The following is a 26,625-nucleotide window of genomic DNA, read 5'->3' as shown; positions in this document are numbered from 1 at the left end:
GTTACTGTGATCTCTAACACAATAAAGGCTAACCTTTAATGCTTTAAGATGGTAAGAAACTGTCTGACACCTATCTGTCTGACCTTGCTGTTAAATCCTGATATTTTCTAATATGTCATATGGTCTGACTGTCCGGTCTCAGACCTGCTTCAGGTGGAAATCATAAAGTCTCAATTTGTAGAACATCTTTTGTTCAGGCAGTTTTTCAATTAAAGGATCAAAGATTTAAATGCTGTGTTTGTTTGTCTGACTTTAACTTTTTAAGAGAGCTGTTAAATCTTAATTCAACAACAAACTGGTTCTAATGTTTAGTTTTAAACAGTCTGTTCTTCCTGGATTTATTTTGAATTTTTTTATTTTGTTATCTCTTCACTGTGATACTTGCATTGAAAAGCGGATTTCAGATTGTCCATTCAATTTGGTATTTCTCCCATTCATCCATCCATCCATTTTCTATACCGTCAGTCCGTTAATCGGTAGCGGGTGGGCTGGAGCCTATCCCAGCAGTGATCGAGCGAAAGGCGGGGTACACCCTGGACAGGTCACCAGTCCATCACAGGGCCACATGGAGACAAACGAGACAAACAACCATGCACGCTCACACTCACTCCTAAGGACAATTTAGAGTCACCAATTAACCTAACATGCATGTTTTTGGACGGTGGGAGGAAGCCGGAGAACCCGGAGAGAAACCACGCATACACGGGGAGAACATGCAAACTCCACACAGAAAGGCCCCAGGCGGGGATTAAACCTGGAACCCTCCTGCTGTGAGGCGACGGTGCTAACCACCACACCACCGTGCAGCCCCTTCTCCCATTCAAATTTATTTTAAAATAAATTAATTGTTGAATTGATGATAAATGCTCTAGTAAAAACTTCCATTATCATTGTAAATTTTTCGACTAAATAACTATATGTAACTCTGGTACTCTTTAAGTACAGGCCCATGCTCAATCAGAATCTGTCCTCACTCTCAGGGCTGAATGGGGGAAGAAGGAAGCAGGGTTGGGATGTTATAATCTTAGGGTGAGAGCATTTATGACAAAGCTAAGGATATCTAACCTTGTCTTTTCCAATTACACATGTCCACATGTACAGCCTAAGCTGTTTATGCTGAATCTGTATAAATGGTCTGTTTTTTCTTTTGCTAAATGGCATGCTTCTGTTATTGAGTGTGATGTTAGGAAGATGTGTCTTATCTTCCTATGTAGTAGGATGTGTCCCTGGAAAAGATGACGTTGTGTCTGGCACGTGCTGTGGTAGTGGTGCAGAGGACTGCGTCTGAATAGAGAATTTAACTTCTCCTAAAAAAAAATGCTGACAGTCTGCAAGAAATGTTCCTTTTTTTCGTCTCTATCTGCCCTTGCTTTCTGGAATAAACCTGCCTCCTTTAGCGTTGCTGTTGCTTGATTCCTACTGCCTGTTTCTTGTTTTGAAAACATAAAGAAATCACTCAGTTGCGGTGGAGCACTTTCACGCCCTCCAAACATTCCTCTCTCTTGCATTTCTCTCGTTCAGTTTACAAATCTATCTGTCCCTTTTTTCGTCTTCTCTTGGAACTTTTTTTTTCTGCCATCTCGTCAACGTGTCAAATAATACCGACCCAAATGAGCCGGGTTTACATGTTTTCCACTTATCAACCAAGGTTTGTGACATATTCAGATATTTCACACGTGTTAATCAGAATGGGTGAATGGCGCAATGCCCGAGTGTTGGACCCGACCAAGAAGCTTCTACACAGAATCTTTTACTGTGCGCTTGATCGCTGGGGGTTCTCCCAGTCTCTTCACTCGTTTTAATTCACCAATCTCTGTAACACCCTAACTAAATTCCCCTTTAATTTGTAGTCCAATGCCCCCCTTTTACAGAACCACTTGAGATCTGTGTCAGTGTAGGAATTCTCCAGTAGTCTCTATTGCTAGATACACTTCCACTAACACAGTAAAATATCAACCAAGTAGCAAACCACCCCACATTTTCATGAAAAATAACAAACTTAGCCCTGTGTCCTTATGCAGAGATAAACCCTTAGTATATCGTCTGTTCACAACAACTGCAGAACCACCGCCGATTGCGGAAAAAAAACAAAACAGACACACCTCCAATTATGGAGAGGGAGAGAGAGAAAAAACAACTAAAAAATAGACACACCGCCGATCGCGGTTTTTACAGTCCAAACACCAAATGTGAAGTAATACAGACCCACCACCGATTGCAGATAAAAGTCCAAGCGCCGATTGCACAGAAATTACTCACTCCGTCTATTGTGAAGTAATACAGACCCACCGCCGATTGCAGATAAGGTCCAAGCGCCACTTGCACGGAAATTACTCACACCGAGATAGCGACTAATAGACCCCAGCCCATTGGCTCATCTACTTCCTATTCAGTTTAGAAGACAGGATGAATTTTATGTCTTTTATTTGGCCAAATTGTACTAAACGAGGACACAAATCACTCTTCCTATGTGAGACTATGTGTTTATACTTTACATGTGACCACCCAGTAAACCTGCAGACACAAATTTTGTGCTTTTGATTTAGTGATCGGAGGACATCCTAATTCAGACAATTTAATTTAGAATGACCAATGTGCAGAAATTTCACATATCCTGATACAAGAGGTTTTCTGCTCACCTTGTGTTTTAGGCGCCTTGAATTGTCTGAAGAAGGGTCCCCTCCAACCAGCTCCGGAAGTCCTCGATCGGACACGGTCTCAGAGTCAGCCAATCCGGGTCACGGCACCAATTGTTGGCCCAATTTTTTCATTGGAAGCTCAAGAATAAGCTGGAGAAATCGTTTATTAAAAAAGTATTTATTAGTGGTCACAAGTAAAGTATATTTCGAGCTCCCGCACGAAATCCGTCAGGCCGAGCCCCGTTATCCGGAAACATGTTATATTTATATTCAGCTTTATCTCACATAAGTTGTTTTCACACTTGTCAGAGTATAATTGGCCCGTTTTGGGTGACATGCTCAGGCCAGCTGCTGTCCTTGTTGTGTTCTTTGGATGTGATAAACAATGTGCTGTTTTAGGCGTGGATCTAATGTACCAGACCTATGTGCCCTAATACAGATATTTTGTCTGACCCAGTTGTTTATGTCCTTCTAAGGTCTTGGACCATTTAAGGTAATCTGTTGTGCAGTATGAGCAAAGTGGAAAAGTACCAGCTAGGAACATGGGTTATTTAGGAAAATACAGAATATGAATTTATAATGTCTAAGATCAAAGCCAATTATAACAACGCCTAAATAATATTTACCTTGAATAGGTAATCGCAGACAGTAGTTAGAAGTTGTACTATAGTTATATGTGACACTGTTGAGTATGTTTTATAGATTGAGGACATATGTGACTGGAATATATTATTATTATTATCATCTTCCCCAGCAGTCTTACATAATTGATTAATCTAACTAACCAGTTTATGTTGATAAAAGATGTTCTGTAGTTCATATAACGCTGCCACACACCAACAGTGGAAAGAGCTCTCACTCTGTCCTTTTTTTTCTGGGTACTATAGCCCTCTCTATGTGATTCGAATCCACACCTGGGAGATGTGCCACTGTAGCCTCAAGCCCTTTAAATTGAATGACATTGCATAGACATTGTGACTGTGGATTATGGCTCTTTTACTTTTTGTGGACACTCGATAGATACAGCGTGCCGTCTTAATTCGTGTAGAGTCCTGGTGTCTATGAAACACGCAGTCTAAATGACGGTACGTTGTTACGCTACAGAGAGAATTCTCCTGTCAAACATCCATAATCTTTGATCCCGTTCAGCCTCTGGACTGTCAAATAAATATAACTCGCTTTCCATTGACATCACATCATACTACAGTCCTGCCGGACGGCTGTCCAATCAGCGAGCGAGAGGAGGCTCGATGATGGCGCTACTGTCCAATCAGCATAAAGCGTGAGCTCTGCTCACCGGTTCATCAGCCCTGATTGGGGGGTTGAACAGTGGGGCAGGCGGACTGTAAAAGCAGCGAATCGGAAATCGTCCGTCTTTCTCATTTTCATAAAATATTCAGTAGCATCCGCTCAACCGTCTGTGAACAAATAGGCTGGAGTTTCAGAGACTGTGGAAGGTTTTGGGCAAACTAATTTATTTATTTTTTTTATTTGTGTTTTTCTATTTGACAAACACAATTAAAACCAGAATCATCACTAAGTTTACCTTTTTATATAGATATATTTAGTCAGTTAAGACGTTTCTTTGTTATATTCTCCCATAATTTAGCCTTTAACATTATTTTCAAGAGATGTGGATGTTCCTGGGAATAGCAACCTTTACGTATCTCTACAAAAAGTCCAACTTCGTCTTGAGTTTGGCGCTCAAAGAACAAGTTATGGTCGCAGTCTTATTTCTTGTAGTCGGACTTCTGCTCTCATATATCAGTTTTTTTCATGGCCAGAAGCTCCCAGTCGGTCAATTGTTTAATTGGCCTTTGAGTGTCTTGTCTGTTCTACCTGTTGTTAACCACTTAATCCCTCAAACTGCAACACAAAGGAGCAAGAAAGCGGATGGCAACCGTAAAAAGGTAAGACAGTTCAAATAACTTCTAATTATGAAAAAAAAGAGGACACGAACAGATATAAGTGTGACAATATGAGCTTTCCCTTTAACTTCAAACAAGTGCAATGAATGTCAGCCCTTATGTACACTATATGTTTGTTTTTTCCCCTTATTGTTTTACAGAGTAGAAGAACAAGAAAGATAGTAGAAAAGGAGTGTTCCGCCGCGCAGTGTGGCTCCTTTGTGGCCCCCGAGCCGGATGTGGTGATAGTTGGCGCCGGGGTCTTGGGCTCAGCGATGGCCGCTGTTCTGGCCAGGGACGGGAGGATGGTGACGGTGGTGGAGAGGGACCTGAAGGAGCCTGACAGGATAGTGGGAGAGCTGCTGCAGCCCGGGGGATACAAAGCACTGAGAGAACTGGGACTGGAAGGTGCCCTAAAAACGCACTCTGTACTAAACTTTTAGGGAGTTGTGCCCACAGTAAGCCTTTGGTAAACTGTTGCTGAAAATATTTTCCTCAACAGTTTCTCACTTCATGCGAGGTTTGAAGTCGGCAGGACTTTGTTAGTTTGTATTTGTCTTTTTGCTGAAGGTGGCCGAGCTGTCAATCAAATCCGACCCCCTCAGTCCTGATGAAGCATAACAGATGAAATCATTTTTACATGATTTCACTATCATCATATTGCTAAAAGTTAGTTTGATTTATTGGCTTTAGCTTGCAGCCATTTTCCTTCTATATGTCAGGGAAATGATGTTCCTAAAGAATGTCTTTGCGTTTTGAGGTATCAGTATTGTTTATGCATAAGCATCTGCTGTGATATTTGTTAAAAATTAAGGTAAATTAGAATTATGACATTATGAAATGGCAAAATAAATCTAACCAAACTCCATCGATAATACAAAAACTCGGTGAGCTAATAGAGGGAATATTTAAGAAGAATTGAGTTTAAAAAAAATAAAAGGAGACTGTGTGGCATAGAGTAAATATTAATGAGTTCCTCTTTTAAATGTGGGCTTTTGGAGCCTTAATGCTTATTTGCTATTTGTTCCATCTCACACATTTTCTTTAGATTTTTCTTGATGAAAAATGTTTGTTATTCAGGATCAGATTTCAGGCCATTTACTGTTGTAAAATGAATGAAAGGTTTTAATGGGATTTAAAGCATATACTGAATATTCATCGCAAGTCAATAAAATTCAATGGCAAAAACATCTTTGACCATGACCAGAGTTCATCCACGTTTCCTCCATCACTGAGCCTTGCTCGACTTTAGCATTCCCTTAAACTGTATGTAGAAAGACAGTTTATAAAACGGTGAGAACTATGACCTCTCGGAGTGCAAATTCATTTTTTTGTTTGAATGATTTGAGTGTCAGTGTGAAATAACATCTTCAAAGTCATGTGTTCAGTTTTGGGGTAATACAAAATAGATTGATTCCACATTGAAGCCTATAACCATTGCTCCACGTCTTCTGTAGAATGAACCAGCAGACAGTGTACCCTGTGTAACTTTAACCTGTTGTGTTGTGTTTGGCCTCAGGTTCAGTGGAGGGTCTGGATGCCCATCTGGTAAATGGCTATGTGATCCATGACATAGCGAGCAGTGCCGAGGTGGAGATCCCTTACCCTGAGGATAAGGGAAGCATCCAGTGCGGACGTGCTTTCCATCATGGTCGATTCATTATGGGCCTGAGGAGAGCTGCCATGGCTGAGCCAAAGTGAGCAGAATCATGAGGAAAAAATGTGCCAGATGGCCAAATGCACGATAGAGCCTTTGACAGCACTGTTAGGCAGTACAGGACGATCCATACAAAGCCAAATTGCATGTGTAGTATTCGCTGTCTTACTCCAAGTTCAAATAGGTGATACTATTCAGACTTCAAATGAATTAATGTGCACTCAGGATTTATTTACATCAACAGCTTACATACACAGTAATCAGTCGGTTCAAGGAATTTAACTCTAAAGTATCAAATAGACAGAATTATCTTGAGCAGTTTTGTAACCTTCAGTGATCCACCTGTTCCTCTGTCTTGTGGAGGGGAAGTTTCTAATTGTACAATTGCGCCCCCCAGTGTCACGTTCGTAGAAGGCACCGTGAATGGTTTGCAGGAGGAGAATGGCTGTGTAACTGGAGTCCAGTACAAAGACAAAGAAACCGGAGACATCAAGGTAAAAGGAGGACACTATTTCTAAGTTCCTATTTATATTTGAATCCCTCTCACTGCTCTGAAAGAGATGCTGTATTTAACTGAGGGCCAGTGTTGACCGTGTGATACTCTATCTTGCAGGAGATCCATGCAGCTCTGACTGTGGTGGCTGATGGCTGTTTCTCCAAATTCAGAAAGAGTCTGGTTCCCGGGAAAGCTCGCATCTCTTCTCACTTTGTCGGATGTTTGATGACGGTAGGAAGAGCACTGCTTCAAAGTTTGAATTAGGTGGTTCTGGTGTAACCCCATCTTATGAATGGTTTTGGACTATTCAGACACAAACAATTAGAATAAACCAGTATTTCTTATTCAGATATAAAACATTATGAGTAAATGAGAAAGCAAAATGTTCAAGACAAGTGACATTTTTCAAATATGGATGCAAAATTAAATTAAAGGTCCTGATTTTCAATAAAAAAAACCATAAAGAGAAATACAAAGTCTCAAAATATCAATTGAAATTCCTTTCCTGAAAGAACTCAAGTCTGATATGGTTTGATTGAAAAATACAGTCTGACACTTAAAGCTCTGTCGGAATAGCTGATACTGCTTCAAGTGCCACACATATATCAATCTGCATGTCAAGGAGTTAACAGTAACCAGTGCACATGACCGAGCAAAGATGGGCTTCAAAACAGCACGTCTTTAAATAAATCAACAAAGTTTGAATCAGCGGACTCTGTTCCTCTCCCCAGGACTGTCCCCAGTTTAAAGCCAACCATGCAGAGCTGGTTCTGGCCCACCCCAGCCCTGTGCTCATCTACCAGATCTCCTCCTCTCAAACCAGGGTGCTCGTAGACATCAGAGGGGAGATGCCTCGGAACCTTCCAGAGTACATGTCTGAGAAAATATACCCACAGATGCCAGGTACACAGCGAAGACACTATTTTGCTTTTGCTCAGGGTTGTGTTCTTGTATAGTAATATCTGATGAATAATGACCCTTGACCTGAGGAAGAACAGCTGTAAAGTGATTAATGAGCTTTAGTTAAAGATCAGGATCATGAAACAGTGATGCCAGAGGTGGTGTTCGACAGGAATGCATCCAGACTGCTGCCCATGCGGATGTGTGTATCTTCAGGGAGGCTGCAGTTGAGGGATTTGACATTCATGTGGCGCTCTGCTATTCAGCTGAAATATCAAAGCCACAATATCAAAACAGCAGCTCCAATAATCTTGACAGAGGTCTAGCTGGAATGGAGGAGTCAGTCACACTGATGCATTGATAAATGTACATTCAGACACCAAAAAGAAAAGGCTTTTTCTTGTGCTTGTTCCCAGCATGCACCTGTAGGTTTTCATCCACAAAGCCAGCCAAGTAATAGACCTCCCGCGCTCTGGTTCTCTTCTTCTTTCAGAGCATTTAAAGGAGCCTTTCATGGTGGCGCTTCAGAACGATCGACTCAGGTCCATGCCTGCCAGCTTCCTCCCTCCCTCCCCTGTCAACAAGCCAGGTATTGAAGTGCTATTGATCGGTTTCTGGTTGGAGATGGCCAAAAGGAGTACACTGAGCTTACTGTGGCATGTGTGTGATATGTTGTGCATCTTGGAAAGTAGTTAATTTTCTTTGGTTGTTACTGTATGTATATGAGCTTTCCTGGTCCTCGACTAATTCATTGTCTGTGTTTGTGGACAAGTTGAAGTAAATTAATGCTCTTTGCGAGGTTATCTTAGACTTTTACAGCACCTTGTTTTATGTTTTCTATTGACTAATATTTACATATTGGCATCGACTCAGACTGTGAGAAATACTTTCCAGGAGTTAAATAAAAAGACTGATAGACTATGTGCAAGTAAATCTTTAGCCTGCAGCAAATTAGCTAAGATTAGTTATGTTAGATTAAGAAGTGAACATTTTAATCTGTCTAAAGTCTATATACAAGTTGTGACTTTTGCAGTTGGGCTTAAAGAAATTATTTGATTTTATAGTTGGATTAAACAAATAAAATAAGTGTGTTACTGAACCTGTTCATAAAATAGTCAACCCACATATGGATTAAACAAATACGTTTCCCTATGTTTCCATTCTTAATGCTAAGCTAGGTTACCATTCAGCAGACTTGATGCAGTAACTGAACGGAGCGGCTGTGATATTTGCAGGTGTGCTACTCCTGGGTGACGCCTACAACATGAGGCATCCTCTGACGGGGGGAGGGATGAGTGTTGCTCTCAATGACGTTCGCATCTGGAGGAGTCTGCTCAAGAACATTCCAGATCTGTATGACGACATGAACTTGCTGCAGGTAATCAAAGTAAACCAACCCCCCCAACATTTGCTGGACTGCATTTAAATAAGCACCAAAAAACTCTAAAGTTGAGGTCAAGGCCCTGCACAGTTCCTGTGGTCTATTGATTTTTCTGGATCAAAACTGTATGCGGATACAAGCTGAAGTTACATTTGGGGTCGACTGTATCATCTTTTAGTTCTCTCTGCTATAGATGGAAGACTGCGGACGCGTGTGCAACATAACACCCTGTGTTTTTTTCCTTCTTCTCAATAGGCAAAGAAAAAATTCCATTGGGAACGCAAGTCATCACATTCTTTTGTTGTGAATGTGTTGGCCCAGGCCCTGTATGAGCTGTTTGCAGCCACTGACAGTGAGTCCCTCCCTCACTCTGCACGTACAGATATGTGGAAAAAAAAAACACCAATAGATGCCAGTTTATTATTTGACAAAGAATCACAATCTGCTTTAGTTCTTTTTTTTTTTTTACTCTCATGCCCCATGTTGTGTGTTGACTAGATTCTCTTCAGGAGCTAAGAAAGGCCTGCTTTCAGTACTTTAAGCTCGGTGGAGAGTGCATTACCGGGCCTATTGGACTCCTCTCAGTGTAAGTGGATTCAATATTTTCCTTCATAACAACAGCGTAGAAGAAGTGTTAAATGGTTAGTAGATGGCGAGCATAATTTAACAGGAAGAAATCACATCTTTGTCCAAAAATCTCTTCTGCTGTGAAGCCCTTTAAGACTTTAGGAAGAGAGTTATTAGTCTGAAACATGGTCCTCTGCAAAACATCATGTCATCTCGACTTATTTTTTGTTGAGCTATCTTACATTTTAAATAATGAGTTTTAGAGATGCTTTTAAGTGATTTGCATTACTTTCTAAATGCTTTCCGAAAGGAGAAAAAAAGCTGACAATTTCCAAAACCTTAAACCATTCCTTTAAACACAAGATTCCACATTCTTTGAAGAATCACTAACATAATTTTTCATCATCAGGCTAACACCCAAGCCCATGACCCTTATTGGACACTTCTTTGCTGTGGCGCTGTATGCAATCTACAGCAACTTCAAGTCTGAATCCTGGAGCACCAAACCCAGAGCTTTCTTCAAGAGCGGCGCCATCCTGTATCGAGCCTGCATAGTCATGTTTCCGCTCATCTACTCTGAACTCAAGTACCTAGTATATTAGAGAGCTCCAGACCAAGACCAAACTGAGTATCTTCCTAAAAGGATGCCTGTTGGCTTAAACACTCTTCCATTTTAACTGGTACACTTGGACAACCATGTTGTTTTTAGGTACATATTTTTCAGTTATACAATATTGTCGTTGTATACGTTTCGTATGGACTTATTATGCAGAAATGCCTTGGTTGTGTTCCTGTCTGTGCTCACCCCCACAGGGCTCTGTCTGCTCAAGGTTTAACTAAGGAATAATGGAGAAATTAGAGCTATTTTTCTGCTGTATATTTTCTTGTTGAGCAAGTGTAGATTTTGGAAATGTTGATGTAAGCCACATTGTTAAGGCACTGATTTTGGGATTTCAAGCAAATCTTCCAGGGTATTCTCAGACTCATCTTCATTATTCTGAGTCAAACGAAACCAGAAACGGAGAATGACCACTGAACAGCCGGCCCCCGCTGTAGAGCTCTGATGCAGCACGTCTGTACTGAAGGGACATTTGTTTTTGACAGAGACGAGACTTTCGAGTTGAGCTCATAACAGGACCAGGCCATGATATGAAGCTCAGGCGTTTCTCTTGTGCTGACATGGGACTCCTGCACTGCCTTCTGTCAACATTTGCCTTGAACTGTTCAAATAAATCACAATACAAAACATGGTCATTGTCATTAAAGTATTCTACCTCAGGGGCCCAGATACTGCTGTATTAGTTATAAAATGTACGAGGCAGCCTACTGCTATAACTGAAGTAGATATATAGATATTTTGTTGATCGACCAGTGGTTGAGAATTCAATCAAATCAGAATCATTGAGGCTGTTATTTGCTCAATAGTGTGTTATAGAGCAGCTAAATGACTGAAAAGGAAACATGAACATATATGACCAGTAGATGGCACTCGCTCACAGCTGGAGGATTCATCTTCCTGCCTTCAGTGGTTGCATTGAGGCACCCCTGCTGTGCTTCAGAATTTAAATTCAGGACACTTCACAAAGGAATACAATGATTTTCAGAACACAGCCAGTAATCTGCGGCAGCTTTTTCTTCTTGATCTGGGAATGACTGAACTGAATATTTATTTTTTTTCGCGTCATGAAATAAGAGCTATTAAAGTTGGCCAGTTATCAGAGCACAATTCCCATACTCAAGGAATTAAAAGAACTGGCAGGAAAAAAAATATCAAAAGCCTTCGATACAAAATACTTGCGACCGCAATTCGAAAGGTTTTGCTTGTTATTTCAGTCACATAAATCCCACTTACTCCAGTAGCTGCGCCAGCATTCTGAAAGGGAAGCACGTTCTTGTGTGTATAACCTACGGTCACAACCTCAGTGGTAGTTTTTCTTTCTTGGCTAAAAACCGCCCAACCACAATAACTGTCCAAACAAGAAGTCGCATTCAAAGTGAATCTCGTTTAAAACATCAAAAGCACCACAACTTTGGGGATATCCCAGGTTACAACAATTAATTTAGCTTTATTGTCATTTATACATCACTGATACATTGTTCTGGTGAAATAATCGGAAGAATTATCCATATTTATTCTTTGTGACTTTCCACAAGGACACAAATACTGGTGTGGAAGACCAGAAAAGAGAGAGAGGGGAGGGGGGGGGGGGGGGGGGTTTCCACGGGGGAGAGTGACGTACTGTACACACTTCCCTTCACCCGCTATAATCTGTCTTTTCAAGGTCTATCGGCGTGCATACCTACCTGTACCTGCTCAGACTCACCTGATGGCCGAGCACGGAGAGAAACCAAAACCTGCTGCCGTGTTTAACCACATTCACCGTTATCCTCCTCTTTAGACAGAGAATTAGCTTACATCCCTGTTAACAATGGTAGCAGCAAGCTTTCTACTAACAGTTAACATCATTAGGATCTTAAAAATAAAAGAAAGAAGACAAAAAAAAAAAAAGTACTGTACAGCTACTGCTAAGAGAACCTAAGAACCTGGTCTTAATGCTTTTACACCAGATTAAAGTGCTAGAAGCAACCCACCAATCCACACTTTATTTTATATATATATATATATATAGCATTGTGTATTCTTTTTAATATATATATATATATGTATGTAGGAACAAATGTACTATTTTAACATTAATTTACAGGATAATATACATTATTTAGTAACAGCTGAAATATCAGCACAAATATATCACTGTCACACCCAACAGCAAAATATATATGATTATATAAAGCCATATATAATCATATATACCAATATATAATTGTCAAATATGCATGTAAAACAGTTAATCTTGTCTCAGGCTTTTCAAATGATACCCAGAGAAGCAACTGTGTATCGAGACGTAAAAGCTTTACAAGTTTCTCTCTTGAAAGAGCGACAGGCGAGGGCAAAAATGCTCTGACCTGTGGGTTATTTGAGGTCACAGGACAGTTATTTGCATATTCCACAAATCTATTGCAACACGTTACTGTCTACAAACAGTACAGCCAGCGTCCTGCGGGAGGAGCTGGTGGTAGCTGGACTCACACATACACCCACTGAACAGAACATTACGACAATGGGTGATCTGGTTATAGCTATGTGCTTTAGGATGGTGTGCTATGACAGTGAACAACAGGAGGACTACAATACACAATACTTGATAAGTTAAGCCTCAGAGGACAACCCAAAACTGTACTGTAAAAAGACAACCCCCCCCCCCCCACTAAACACGCACACAGCAAATATTCTCTCTTCTGAGTTAAGTGTTATCAACTCCTGTTGGTGATGTGTTTCGTATGTAACCACAGACCACTTTTATTTGGACACTCCACAATCAACAGCAATGGAATGTGTTCAGCTTTCATCTGGTGTCTCTCCCTCTTAGTGGGTCTCTCTCCGTCAAGGCTGACAGCACATTGAGTAACATCAAAGTTCTAGGGGGGTCTGAGGGGGTGCAGGGGGACTCCTCGAGGTTCTGTTGCTCTATCGGGACCACCAGGGCAGTTCTCTCTTCTCGCCGCAGTCCTGAACTTCATAATCTTCACCCCCTCTCAGAGGAGAGGAGCTCCGACGGCCCTCTGAGACGCGATGATGGTCCCCGCCCTGCTTCCCTCCGCTCCCCCCTGTGATACAACCTTGCTTTTTCACACTACCCCCCCCACCTACTCTGTAAAGACGCTGCACAAGGCTGTAACAAGATACACACAAAGGTAATTTTTCACAAAGAAAAAAAACAAAGCTCCGTAATAACTGCAGTAGTAACGCACAACAAGCATCCGATAGCTGGCTTCCAGACTGGGGAGCCCTGGTGATGTGCAGTTAGGTTTGGGTTTGCCATTGTTCTAAAGGAGGAGGACTCCTTGGTTTGCCCTTTGCAGGACTAGTTTCTCCCCCCCCCCCGCCCCTCTGTGGTGCACAATTTTGTTATTCAAAAGCCCAGATCTCTATGTCCTGCACAAAGAAATCCTCCTTTTTTGAGAGCATGGGATTCCCAAATGTTTTACAGGAGTGACTCCTGCCGTGGTAAAGGTCTCCGTCCAGCCACAGGCCAAACTCACCACTGGAAAAGAGAACAACACCAGAGCTTAGTGCTACAGCATGGGAAGGTGTGGGGGGGGAGAAGAGCACACAGTCAACTGTATCATCTTTTAGTTGGTCTTTATATAAAAAAAACAACAACATCAAAAACCAACAGACTCTCCTTCCCACTCCACTGCATGAGAAAACGCACGTCACACTTTCACAATGAGCATAATTAAACTAAAAAGAGGTTGTCCCAACTTAATTTCAGTGCGTCAGAATTTATATTGACACAATCAGTGGGTGTCAGCCTGTAGATTTCTGGCTCACCTTCCTCCACCAAAAGCTAAGGAGTCCATATCTCCTTTGATGAAAAACATGTTGTCGCCTGTCCATTTGTACACCTGTTGAGAACACAAAAGAGCATTTAGAGGATACTCTGTGACAAAGTTCATCATTTTATATTCTTTAACAGCCTAAAATGTGTGCACGGACCCACACGGATGTTGCCTACACTTTGATGAATGAAAACTAACACATACTCTGTAACACAGAGCTGTGTTTGGGGGTATATAAAACAGTTGCCTGAGAAAAAAAATATTATACTCGTTCTGGTTTTTTTTTTTGTCTAAATAGGCAACTGGACCAGTCAAATGTTTTACGTCATTCTATACATTCGGGTTTTGCCGTTATAAAAATATTGATTAGTGCAGCTTTAGGTCAAAATAAACCCCTCATCGTGAACACCAGTTCTCCTGGATGCCCTCCAGCCATGAAGAATATTGACAAAAACTGAATTGTCGTACCTCAAACTCTGGATTGAAGGTGAAGAGGAAGGTCTCTCCTGTGCCATAAAAGCCATCGCTGACCTTAAAGGGTTCAGATGCCAGAGCACCAAACACCTACAGAAACAAACCGAGGAAACACTGATGAGAGTTTCTGGAAGCTGATGAGCGCCGTAGCTACACCGCAGTCTTTTTTTTAAACATTTTTTTTTAAACTAAACCTGCAGCTTACCTGGCCATCGCTGTCCTTAATGACCAGGAGGACTGGGGTGTCCTGGCCCTGCATGGCTCTGTACAACGTCTTAATGCTCATGCCATGCTTTGATGTGCCAAAGGCCAGCGTCCAGGGGTACCCAATGGTCCGTGGTGGGAGATTCTTGGCAAGCTGTAGGGGAAAGTAAGAAAATAAAGATCTGGAGGGACGAAGAGGAAAAAATAAAAAGAAAGAAAGAAAATGAAACACAGAAAGGCCACAGCCACCAATGCTCAATTACATCTGTGGTGACCTTTTCACACTGACTGCCGTTTAAAGAGACGTAACAGGGCTTCAAACATCGAGAGCAGCCTCGAGAGAAAGAGAGGTCCAGCACTCCCTGAGAGAGCCTGCTGCAGACAGACTGAAGGATTAACGGTGGCTGTGGTGCATGGAGAGATAAAGCCAGTAAAAGAGCTGAGGGCGAGGCACAGCTGCTTCATTTTAGCTGACAGATAAAGGAGACACTGACTAAAACATGGAATTAAAGTGACAACTTCTTACAGCAAGTTGCCCTGTTTCTGCTATAAGGAACAAAGCCAGCCTCTAAATGTTTTGATTCAGTCCATCTTTGCCGTTTTGTTGGCTCAGCACATGCTCCAGCAGTGGAGCCGAAGCAGGAAATGGAGGCCATGAGGAGATGAGGCCCAACCCGTCTAACCTCTGCACTGCAGCGAGCTCAGCTGTTTACGAGCTGATAAGCCAACTGGGACTCATTTGGAGCTGTGCGACAGTTAGTGTGTGTCAACCTGTATTGCCTGTGAGGCATAAATCACACTTCGGAACGACATAAACGATTCACGAGCGCCATCCTCGCCTTCAATTATAGTGATGGGGATTTTATTTCATTTCCATTTACTATAAATGATTTCACATACCACAAACAAAAGCGTTTGTGCTTCCAGTAATTTCAAATTAAATCAGCCGACTAACCAGGTAACTTGTTTCAATGCCTGATGTAAACAGGCAGCAGGTGACGTACGTGGCGACCACTCTGTAAGGAATGCTCCTTCAGCTGAAGGTATTCATCAAAGCAAGTAATAACTGTGTGAAGGGTAGATGTTTGTCGCTGCCACAGCAGAGACTGCACCTATTCCCCGAGCACAGTGATGAAAAACAAGACTGAAACCTTTCAGTCTATTAACACATGACTTGCTTTGATTTACATCCATTATGCTTGAAGGTGAAATGAGCAGGAAATCCTCCGTTTTTGCATATTAGCTTTTAAGCCTGCAGCACGACACACAAGCTGGACAGAGCGTGTGGATATCCATATAGTTATTTTTCTTATTGTCAACAAGCAGAAGGGGAACAAACTAAATCAGCAATACCACAGCTAATTTCAAAACTATTTCCGATTTTATGACTTAATTTAAACTACAAGGCCACTGGTAACGGTTAATAAATACATCTATATATATATATATCTATATTCTGGTTGAATAAAAAGGCCAGGTGGCTCCCTGAAGACAACTGAGGGCTGTTGTTCATGCTCTAAAATAACACGAATGGAAATAAACTCAGAAACTGTGGGGAATTAGTTTTAGCAGTAGGTTAATAAACATTTGCTCTGCCCGTGTGTGTTTCACAGCGTTTCGGACAACAATGGTGTTCGACGGCAAAAAGAGGCAGAGAGGGAAAAGCAAAAATCAGGCAGCAGCTCAACAGAAATCACTTTCTAATGGAAACAGTTCATTGCTGGTTCAAGTCCTTTTGTGGAAGATAGATCTTGTATGCCAGGGTTTCAGCACCAGCCTCTACCTTCTCTATCTGGTCGGCCTCCAGGAGATCACTAGGTTCTCTGAGGTTGGGTTTGAAAGTTTCAGGCTCCAGCTCAGCTTTGATGGATGTGCCATGCTTGGAGTTCACCTCTTCCTTGGTGGTAATCTACAGATAAAAATAAGTGTTAGTGATACATATATGCTGATGATAACAGGTTTAACTTCCAGCAACTACTGATACTGGTTGGGTTTACCTACTGTCATCTATCTACCATGTTATTTTGGATTATATCAGGCAATTCATACAGCAAGCTCAACTAGGTAGGCAACATTATAACTCCATCCACTAACTCACAACATTAAGAGCGGAGGACTAAATAAACTCTAAAAAGGGTTCCGGTGCACTGGTGTAGGACTTGACAGAAGAAGCAAAATGGGGAAATTAGCCTTTAAAATCAATGGTAAACCTCATCAGCATAAACTCAAAATCTAAAATAAAAAAGACAAAAAAAAAAATCCCTTTGGGGTTTTCAAATCTGTTGTCCTGCCAAAATTATATTTATAGTGATACTCTGACAATACAAGAACTTGATGAGAAATGCAGCCTCTCTCCGATGCCAGATGATCAGGACTAGTTTGGCAGAACCGGTAAAGCGGCCAGAGAGGCTGTCTGGGAGATGAGAATGCAAAGTGAATAGTAAATTAACCCAATGAATAATTTGCACTCTACAGATTGACGTTTTCTTTGACCAACGGACTGTTCAGCTTATTTATCTTTCTTGATAACAGAAGCCGATTGTGGAGCACTTCGCCACCGGTAGCTGGGAGGCTCATGTTTCAGTCCTCATTCAAACAGCGCCTAACCTGCATTGTCCTCAGAGAACATCATTCATTCTGTAAGAGGAGTCTTACTGCCACCCTCTCACCAACACACCCTTTAATCATCTCGTCTCAGGGTCAGTCCTCATGCAGGACACATTCCTGACATTCAGCTCATCTGAGCATCAACGGCAGCTAGCACTTACTATCTTATAACCAGACTGGTCTAGAAGGCTGATTCACTACAAATTTAAAGCAAGTCTAAGATGGAAGGTTTGACACACTGAGGTAGGACTGCTGCCACATGTACATCATCCCTCAGATGAGCATACCTTCCTGTAGTAAAATGATCAGTAAAAGCTATCTGGCCTTACAGGTTTGGATAGTTTTTCGTGAGCTGAGACTACTCATCCTCAACCTGTTCATTTACAGCAGCAGGGAAATCTACTTCTGTGGTTAGAGTGCAACATGAGCAGCAATAAAAGCCTGCATAGAGCATAAAGGAGACCATGTTGGTGGGGGCAGCAGTGGTGCCAGGCAGAGCAGAGGGAGGGGTAAACAGGGCTGATCAGGGCACCTGGAGTCGTTTGCAGAGTGAGCGCAGATCTTCGCTGTTTAGAGCATCAATCCGACGGTGGTACTCCGTCAGAGACACTACCTGGTAGTACAAACACAGGAACAAGTGGAACATAAAACTGTTTTATAGCTGGCCATTGGGATTCCAGCCCTCCCTTTCACATTAAGGTGGATATTAGATGTTTGACTAAGCAAAGTGTGACGCAGGCATAAGGCCAATTGTTAAGAGTTTAGTTAAATAAAAGAAGAAGAAACAGAGTATTTCAGTGCACTTAGTCATTTTGCATGTTTGTGTATTGCGTTTTAAATCACTGCTACAAGATGCTATAGTGAGAAGTCAACTGGACGAAGGAAAGCTTCAGCAGGAAAGAAAGCGCAACAGCAAGAATGTGAAATGGCTCTTCATTGACCAAAACAAACAAACAAAACATAGCTGAGGTATAACTGATGCAATAAAAACTTGCCATGGCTGTTTTTCAGCAACAACAATTGACTATCAGTCCAACACAATGACCCACTAAGCATGGCTACATTCCAACAAAGTTCCATCCCACGCTGTTGCACACTCCATGAAGAGTTGCTGCCTGCATTCTGCCACTGAGCTAATATTGACATTTTAAAATCCACCACCTCTCTATACCTGGAAAATATTTCAAGCCTTGTGCAGAGGACAATAACCATTACAACTTTCGACGTGGCTGTGTCAAGAATTTCAGTTCACACGCGCCATAAACTGTTGCTTACTTTTTCTTCTGTTTGAGCTGAGATAATCTTCCACGCTGCCTTGCCTTGTTGATACTGGTGTAAGTTTTCGAGTAACAAGCTGACCCTTTGTAGGTCTCAAGAAACAACGGCTCTCATGAAAATTAGATCTGTACTTCCCTTCACCTTTAGCAAATGACTTTCCTGCATTTGGCACTGGAGCAGGGTTAGCTGGTAGCCAATTAGCTCACAGCTGCTGAAGAAAAAGACTTGTTACTGTGAATCCAGTTCTGACCCCGGGCAAAGAATGTCATAAAAAGGTCAATTGTTGGATGTGATCATCGAGTTAAATCTCGTGTCCTTAAGCAAAAAACACCAAAACCAACAGAGGAATATCTGTTTGGGGGAGGGGGGCAGTGAAAAGTAAATAAAGTAGTGTATTAAAATCGTACAAGGGCTGCATCTTTAAAATAACACCTTTCTATAAAAACTTTTATACAGACACACACATCTTATTACTCAGTGCCAAGAAGACAAAAGCGGATGAGAACACTGGCCCGACTACCAAACAATGCTCACATAGTAACCACTTTGTTTACCACCATTCTGAACAAAACCGAACCGGGAAAAGAGCTAGCAGGCTAGTTTAGCTTCGCTAGCAGGTTAGCCTTGCTTGCTAACCATAACAGAACATATAGAAATGTACGTCGCGAAAGACTGAGAACATGAAGAAAGCACAATCAACATACACAGGTATACTTGGGGGTTTGCCGTTTCTCCTGGTCCTTCCCCCTCTTAGAAAACATCTCCTGCTTTCTGGGCGAGATTAAAGCTGAAAAGTCACATTACAGATCCCTGAAGTTATCCCCGTATCGCCCCGAGACAAGCACGGAGAGTTTAATATCAAGCCTGGGAGACTGCTTGACTAAAATAGAAACATTTTTTTTCTAAAAAGGGTTTCTGAGCTGTTTGACGTCCCTAAACTCCAATAATAAAACGGGATGAGGAGACACTGGCGTACTATTGGTTAAAAAGATATCGATGATCCCACCCTAAAAACGGACTCAATTTAAAGACACAGTAACACCATTTTCCCAAGTAAGCACACATAATGTAGATCTCCATAAACAACTTTCCCGTGTAATGCAGAAAAAAAAAGTTTAATCATATTCACCAAATATGATATCATGTTTATCTTAAAAAAGGTCAAATTTCAAAAACAAGAACCTGTTATTCTGTCAAAGTCCTGTTGATAAAACTTCATGCTCAGGGTTCCTACAGCTTTTACTTATTAAGACGTAATGAAAAATATAGACTGTTTGCTAGAGGTCCGCAGGCAAACAAATCAGTCCACTTTGTTTCTAACATCATTCACTTACATTAAAATTTTATTTGCAGGACACAGCCTCTGTCGTATCAGTTTCTTCCTACAATGAATGGATTCTTTTCATTAACCACAGGCTTTTGAAAAGTCAGTATAAATAATCAGGCAGTGCTGGTCTATGCTTCCTACTCTTACTTCCATATTCTGTAAATCTACAACAAAGGCAATTGAAAGTATATTGTAATAGAAAAGAGAAGTGAAGAACCCAAATCAGTGTCCCATTCCCTTTGGGGATATTTTATAACCAAACAAGCATAAGCAACTTACAGTGGTGTTGGTCATTTGTCATTCAGCAAATGAAGTTGACAAATACTGACCAACAGCAGTGACACACGACATATTGATGGAAATTACCATACAGTGACCAAGAAGAATAAACAATTACACAAACATGCAAAACACTTTGGTTGGAAGTTCAGAGAAGCACATTTCCAAGCAAAGCAAGTGTGACACATAACTTGCATAGAGATCGAAAGTTGACACAAAGATTAACCACTAAACCAAGAAATATGCAGTGGTACACAAAAGTGCAAAATGTCAAAGAATACAAAACTGAGGTTGTACAGCTACACAATTCAAATGGTGTACAAACTTAAGATCTGCACAATACATCCACACTATGCACTGCATAATGAAAGCAAATCAATTACTTAACATTTAACTCAGTATAACAATAAATTAACAATCATGGCACATAAGCTTGTACTTTGACAGGCTATGGATTAAAACAAAATGAAGAACAGTACTTAATCCATGTCTGTGGGGCATGGAAAAACACAAAAGGTGCATTTAAGGTGCGGAAACTCAACTGGCTCAACCTTACCTCCCATTCCTTGACATTGAGGTCGGTGATGGGCTCGTCCTCAGCAGTTTCAGATACCTCATTCTTCTTGACAACCATGAACCCCGGCTCTTGTCCCATCCCCCTGACCCCCTCACCGTACATGTCTGGGCTCCACTGCATGAAGAATACATACAGGTGTTCTGATCTGTGGAGGAAACAAAGGACAATGATGAAATGGCTTCAAAACATCGCATGGATTTTATAAGAAAATACAGCAAAAGTGACTTAATTATTGACTTGTGCGTGACTAGAAGAAAGAAATAAATGAGCAGAGATCTCGTTATAAAACTGTTTACCTGGAGAATTTTGCAGCATTACATTTTATATTTCCTCAAACAAAACAAATGTTGACCTTTTAAACTTGCATAACCTTCATGACAACACGTTAGCAACAAAAGCCCAAACACGAAAATGCAACTATGACCTCTTTCTGGATAAAAGCACACATAAGGAACAAGGAAGGCAGTGCAACAGATTTTCATACAATCTTTTGGGGGCGAACACGTCAGCAAATACTTGCTTTTTTAAAATTCAAAGCCAGAGGATGCAAAATTAGCATTTTCTCCAATCATAAGTCTCGATAGTAAGCTAATAGAAATAAAAAATCCTCTGGTGAGCTGACAAAACCTGCAAAGTTGACAGATAAATCTCGTCAAGTCTGTTGCTACAGACCTTTCAGTTAACAAAAAGTCATGTGAACAATAAGATTATGAGAACACCGCCTGAGTCATGCGATGCTACGGTTGGCAGATATGAAAGAGCTGCGGCAGAGTCTGGCCGTTGAGTTGCATTCGGTGACATAGCTGTGACTAGCTTATTCAGTAGCCTCTCTTTCCTCCCACACTAATGCCAGGAGACTCAAACACACATCTTGCGGGTCACCTCCCATTTAGGTCAAGCTAAGAAGACACTAGCAGCATCTGAATAAACAACTGTGAAGATTGCTTTGCAAGTCTGAGAGATTTGTAATAATTTTCCCACACCCGTTAGCCTGCTAGCAGCAGGAAGACTGATGAGGAGCAACAAGTATGAGTCCAGCATTTTAATTTAAGCTTTGACTCTATATCCTTGGTTTATTACAATCCAAGAGCAACACACATCACAACAAACTTGTTGTCAGGTGGGAAATGTTGTAGCTAAGCAACCTTTGGAAAAAAAAAAGGCTGTAAGATCTCTAAAGTTCATAGTGAAAGATGATGAGAGGACTGTTTCACTATAAATACCTACGAGGCATTTATTATTGAACCACAACCAACTAAAACAGACATGCCTGGTTTGTCCGATTCAAATACAGTCATGTGAGAAAGAAAGCACACCCTCTTTCAACTCTAAGGTCTGTAGCGTCGGGAATTAGAAATTTAGGCAATGAAGGGATGCAAAGGGATATTTCGAGGAGTCTGCTTTTTCACCTGGAGCTTCAAACGCATTGCAAAGAAGGAACGCTTTCAGCAATGATCTTGGACAAGAATTTGTTGCTGCCCATCGATCTGAGAAAGGCTGTTCTATGGTGAGAAAAAAAGAAATACTCAGGACAGTCGCCGATCTTTCCTGGAGTGGATGTCCAAGCAAGTATATTCAGTCAACTAGATTTGAATGAGCCAAGGTGCTCTACATGTGCTCCAAAAGTTCCATCTTTTTGCATGTATTTGGTGAAACGGTCTAGTGGCCCAGTTAAACTGTCAGTTGAGCTGTAACCATAGCCTTCGTCGACCGTAAATGTAACTTTGCTGTGTGCCGTTGGACAGAAGAGACCAAAGTGGGCTTGTTTGGCCATAATGCAAAACACAAACATGCAAAAAGCATGTCAGCATATCAGCACAAACATTCCCAACCAAGAAAGTCTGCGTGATTAAAAAAATGTAACATAATATAAAGAAAAAAACACGGAAACATACCAGCGTGTGCTTTGTGTTTTTTGGTACCGTCATACAGAACTGATCTGTCTTGAGTTATAATTATCAGCTGGTCTTCAGTTCCTTCACTCCACATGGCCATGTTGATGTGAAAAGTGTTGCTTGTTTAGGATAAATGAAGATGACAAATGAGGGGAGATTGCGTGTGATATGTCAAGCAAGCTGTTTGCTTTATGTCGTCCCAGAAACTAAGCTGAGCCTTAACTTTGAATCGGCTAAAAACAAACAAAAAAAAAAAACAGACGTCGACACGGTCCGACAAGGTGCACTGACAGAAAATACAAGAGAGACAGATGCTCACCAACTCTCCCGATGTGCCCAACTGCCGATTGTTGTCTGGTGTAAAAGGCCCCTAAACCGAGAGGCATAAACTGAAACAGGAGTTGTTGTGCAGCTGTCTTCTCAGTTTGACAAACGAACCCAAACGTAATCTGGGCAACGAACCATCGCGTGTTGTTTCAAATTAGCTCTAAATCTGGCTGAGATGCAAGGCTTTTTAAATGAAAAAGACTTATCAAATTAAGTTGTTAGTGTAATTGGGATTAATTCATCACATCAACATATTATAAGGACTTTCGTGGAAGCGCGTATTTGCTTGTAATGCGTCTCCCTCAAGTGTCAAGAGCTCTAAATGTAATTATGAGCGGTGCTGACTTGGCAACTGTATACGCAGACTGAGTCAGCCAACTTGGAAGGACAAAAACAAACCAAGGCTTTGAGTTTATGTGAAACATTAAGAGTACAAGACTGGAACAGTTCATCAACACATTTGCGTGTGAAACACACATTGTGAGGATACATATATTACACAACGAACGGCTTTAACTGTTTTGTTGTGTGTGTGCACCACAGCCTAGAAATAAAGTGAGTTTGTTTCTCTGCAGAGTAAATGAATAATAAATTATCTCGCTGTCTAGCAGAGGCAGCACATGGCAAAGGGAGGAAGCCGCACAGGAGGCAGGACCTGACAGAGAGCGCGTGTTCGATAGGTCTCACATATTAAAGGGACTGAAAAAAAGAAGTCTCACCTATTGTGGTTTACCAAGATTATATTATGGGTTCACATTAGATTGTTTCCATTTGAAATAATCCTACGTAATATCAGAAACAGCACACGCTCTAGGATTTATAGCATGTTATCTCACCCAACACCAAGCCTTATTTGCACCTGTATTCAAATGCATTCTGTCCTGGGGTAGCGTGAGCTGTGGCAGAGCGACTGACCTCTCCTGTGGCACAGCAAACCAGTACTCGTGCTTCTTGCCCAGCTGGGCATACTGCTGCATGGAGGCGCTGGCGTTGGAAACAAATGTCTTCTTCATGGGCTTCCCCACTCGCAGACACAGGAACTTGTGAGAGCGGTGCTTCCGTCTCTCTGCTGACCCAGTACCTGAGCAAAGAAATGATCACATGGTCAGAAAAGCCACTCTGGATTTGACTTGGGTTTTTTGTACAGAATAATTTAACATAATACAATGGAAGCGTTGAGAGCAAGACTTTGTTAGGTTTAGACAGCAAGGGATTGTCGTTTCTCTGCGCCTCCAAGCTGCCTGCTAAACTAAACCAGATGCTAGCCTCAGCTCTTGGGATTTTTGCAGGAAAGCAGATAAACTAATTTCCAACAAACCACATTTAATACAATTAAAATGAAGAAAAAAAATCCATAGGATAAAGTCTTTGGTTTGGTATTAAAAGCCACATAAACATGGAATACATCGCCTTTATTAAAAAAAATGCGCATGCCCTTTATAATAACTGCTTTATTTACGTGACTTATCTTACCACAGCTAGCACTAATTATTGTGTGGCAGAAACACATCAGATGATAGTACATAAATAGAGCGCTGCAGTATTAATTGATAGTGGCACTGATTTTCCTGCCCATGACAGATCAGTGGCCTATCATAAGGTCACAGCTCCAGGAGGCCGAAGGAGATGACTGTACTTATGACACTACACTGCCACATGCTCCTGCATGGACAGCACGCAACAGACAATTTAACAAAAACAAATCTGCTTTGAGAGCACAGCTGTGTGACCGATTCCATATTCAAAATGGATACTTTCGGTTTCTAAGTGGCTTCACTTTAAAGTTGATGCCGTTACTTGCGCTAATGTGCAGAGATTAATGGGCAGCCTTGCTGAGAGGCCTATGAGTTTGACCTGGCTCAGCAGTTCAGCTCGGTGTGATCATAACAGCCAGAGATAAATCCGTCTGCCATCATCTTCTCTTGGTTTGTTGTGAAGAAATCTTTTTTTGAATCACAGCTAGGGTAGTTCACTTGGCAAAAATGATACTGTGACTGTGAAAGGCTGTGGCCACAATTAGCACAGTTGCTGCGTTGAATGTGTCCTTTTTCTGTTTTATGATCTATGATCTTTCTTCTGTTCTCCCTGTGTATGCGTGGGTTCTCTCCGGGTACTCCGGCTTCCTCCCACCATCCAAAAACATGCATGTTAGGTTAAATGGTGTCTCTAAAATTGTCCTTAGGAGTGAGCGTGAGCGTGTGTGTGGTTGTTTGTCTCGTTTGTCTCTGTGTGGCCCTGTGATGGACTGGCGACCTGTCCAGGGTGTAACCCTGCCCCCCCCATGATCCGTCGATTAGAAGACAGCAGTATCGGTAGCATTTAGATAGTCACAACAATGCTTCTTTTGAGGTATTTTTAGGAATCTTTTAACAAGAAGCTAAATTCACGGATTTTTTGTACAAAAAAAATATTCAGAGCCTAACCCTATCAGAGAGTGTTTCTGGTGTTTGATAGAAATAGGTGTTATGACAGCTACGATTCCCGAATCTAAACATGGATATGAAGAGTGGAGTTAAGTATTTGTACAAATACAAATGAAAGAAAGATGTAAAATACAAGTAAAAGCTGAATGCTGTCTCAGATGGTGTCGTTTTGATGTTGGGTTTTCTCGTTCTTTGTGTCTCCCATTTGGGGAGCCAGGTGTGTCTGTGGCATTGTGGTGTTTGATAGGCTTTAGCTTATCACACACAGGAGTGGGCCAGACCACCAATGCCAGAGATCAAAGAACTGCATAAACCGCATAAAGCCGAGCAAGCTTTGCAAAGCTGATAGCGACAGTAAAGGCACCGTTTCTCTTGGTCTTTATTTTCCAATTATTAGCACCGAAGCAGAGCGGAAACAGAAAGGTTATCAGAGAGCAACATGTGACACGGGATTTTGAAGCAATCGAGAGCAGAAAAATTCACTTTGATTGTGTTCAGAGGATACGGATGTTGTGGTGAAGCTAAGACAGCACAAGGCCAGATTCATCATCTGAAATGTTCTTTACCTGCTCTCAAGGTAAAAATGATACATTTTTCCTGACAGTAACTCGGTGTGTTTACCCTCCACAGAGATCTGCGTGTCGTTCTTTTGCGTCTGCTCTGCGTTCTCCTCCTCCTTGCCTTGCATAGTGTCCGTTTTAGAGGCATCTGCACCCTGGTTGGCATCACCCTGTGGACTGGCTGAGATGGAAGTGATGGCAGAGCTTTGGGACCCTGGACGAGAGGTGCTGCTGCTGGGACCCTGGGCCTGGCTAGTGCTGCTGCTGGTGGTGGTAGTGGCTGTGCTTTGTGGCTTCTCTACACTGTGCTGCTTGGATCCCATGGGGGACTGGCTATCATTGACTGTGGCAGTGTCTGGTGGATTGTTCTCTGCTTTCGCTGCAACTGGCTCCTCCGGCTGGCTGACTGAGCTGCGGGTGCTACCCGGGGCTTGTGAACCAGCAGCCTCGGCCTGGGTGATGGTTTGCACAGACTCTGTGGAAGCACCGGAGGACTTGTCCAAGCGGAGGTCCTCACTGGATGCTTGCTCCTCCTCCCGAATGGGGGACAGCTCCGTCTCCGTGAAGACGTCCTCTGAGAAAGAGCCCTCGGTGCTGCGTGGGGCTGTGCTCCCGCTGTCACTTTTCCCTGGTTCCCTCATGCGGGGCTCCGGGTCTTTCTGTTGGGAGGGATGCCTCTCAGCTGGGAGAGGCTCCAAGTCACTGAGAACATGCAAGTGGAAC

General features: G+C 41.9%; 2 protein-coding genes across 6 annotated transcripts in view; one reads left to right on the top strand and one right to left on the bottom strand.

Moving 5' to 3' along the window:
- Positions 1-4,147: 4,147 nt before the first annotated feature.
- Positions 4,148-10,825, top strand: sqlea (squalene epoxidase a). The gene is made up of 11 exons (XM_072394881.1): positions 4,148-4,549; positions 4,708-4,954; positions 6,066-6,243; positions 6,601-6,697; positions 6,817-6,930; positions 7,431-7,602; positions 8,093-8,188; positions 8,835-8,977; positions 9,236-9,332; positions 9,479-9,566; positions 9,957-10,825. Exons 1-11 carry the CDS (start codon positions 4,271-4,273, stop codon positions 10,147-10,149), a joined length of 1,704 nt encoding a protein of 567 aa, XP_072250982.1. The 5' UTR covers positions 4,148-4,270; the 3' UTR covers positions 10,150-10,825.
- Positions 10,826-13,494: 2,669 nt separating this feature from the next.
- oxr1a (oxidation resistance 1a) overlaps positions 13,495-26,625 on the bottom strand; it is a 146,589-nt gene continuing 133,458 nt past the window's right edge. For 3 of the 5 annotated variants that reach the window (XM_072394876.1, XM_072394879.1, XM_072394877.1), the window contains 9 exons: positions 25,964-26,604; positions 23,835-24,000; positions 20,677-20,842; positions 17,769-17,849; positions 16,413-16,538; positions 14,631-14,783; positions 14,420-14,515; positions 13,944-14,017; positions 13,495-13,653 (listed from right to left, as the gene is read on the bottom strand). In XM_072394876.1, coding sequence (XP_072250977.1) covers positions 13,518-13,653; positions 13,944-14,017; positions 14,420-14,515; positions 14,631-14,783; positions 16,413-16,538; positions 17,769-17,849; positions 20,677-20,842; positions 23,835-24,000; positions 25,964-26,604 — 1,639 coding nt within the window. In that variant the 3' untranslated portion in view covers positions 13,495-13,517. The other 2 variants (XM_072394878.1, XM_072394880.1) reach the window with 2 other exon arrangements.

This window comes from Leuresthes tenuis, unplaced genomic scaffold, assembly GCF_036924035.1.
Source record: "Leuresthes tenuis unplaced genomic scaffold, fLeuTen1.0.hap1 SCAF_10, whole genome shotgun sequence".
In the NCBI taxonomy this organism is placed as follows: Eukaryota; Metazoa; Chordata; class Actinopteri; order Atheriniformes; family Atherinopsidae; genus Leuresthes; species Leuresthes tenuis.
The sequence above is the reverse complement of the archived record's forward strand: the minus strand, read 5'-3'. Positions and strand labels throughout refer to the sequence as shown.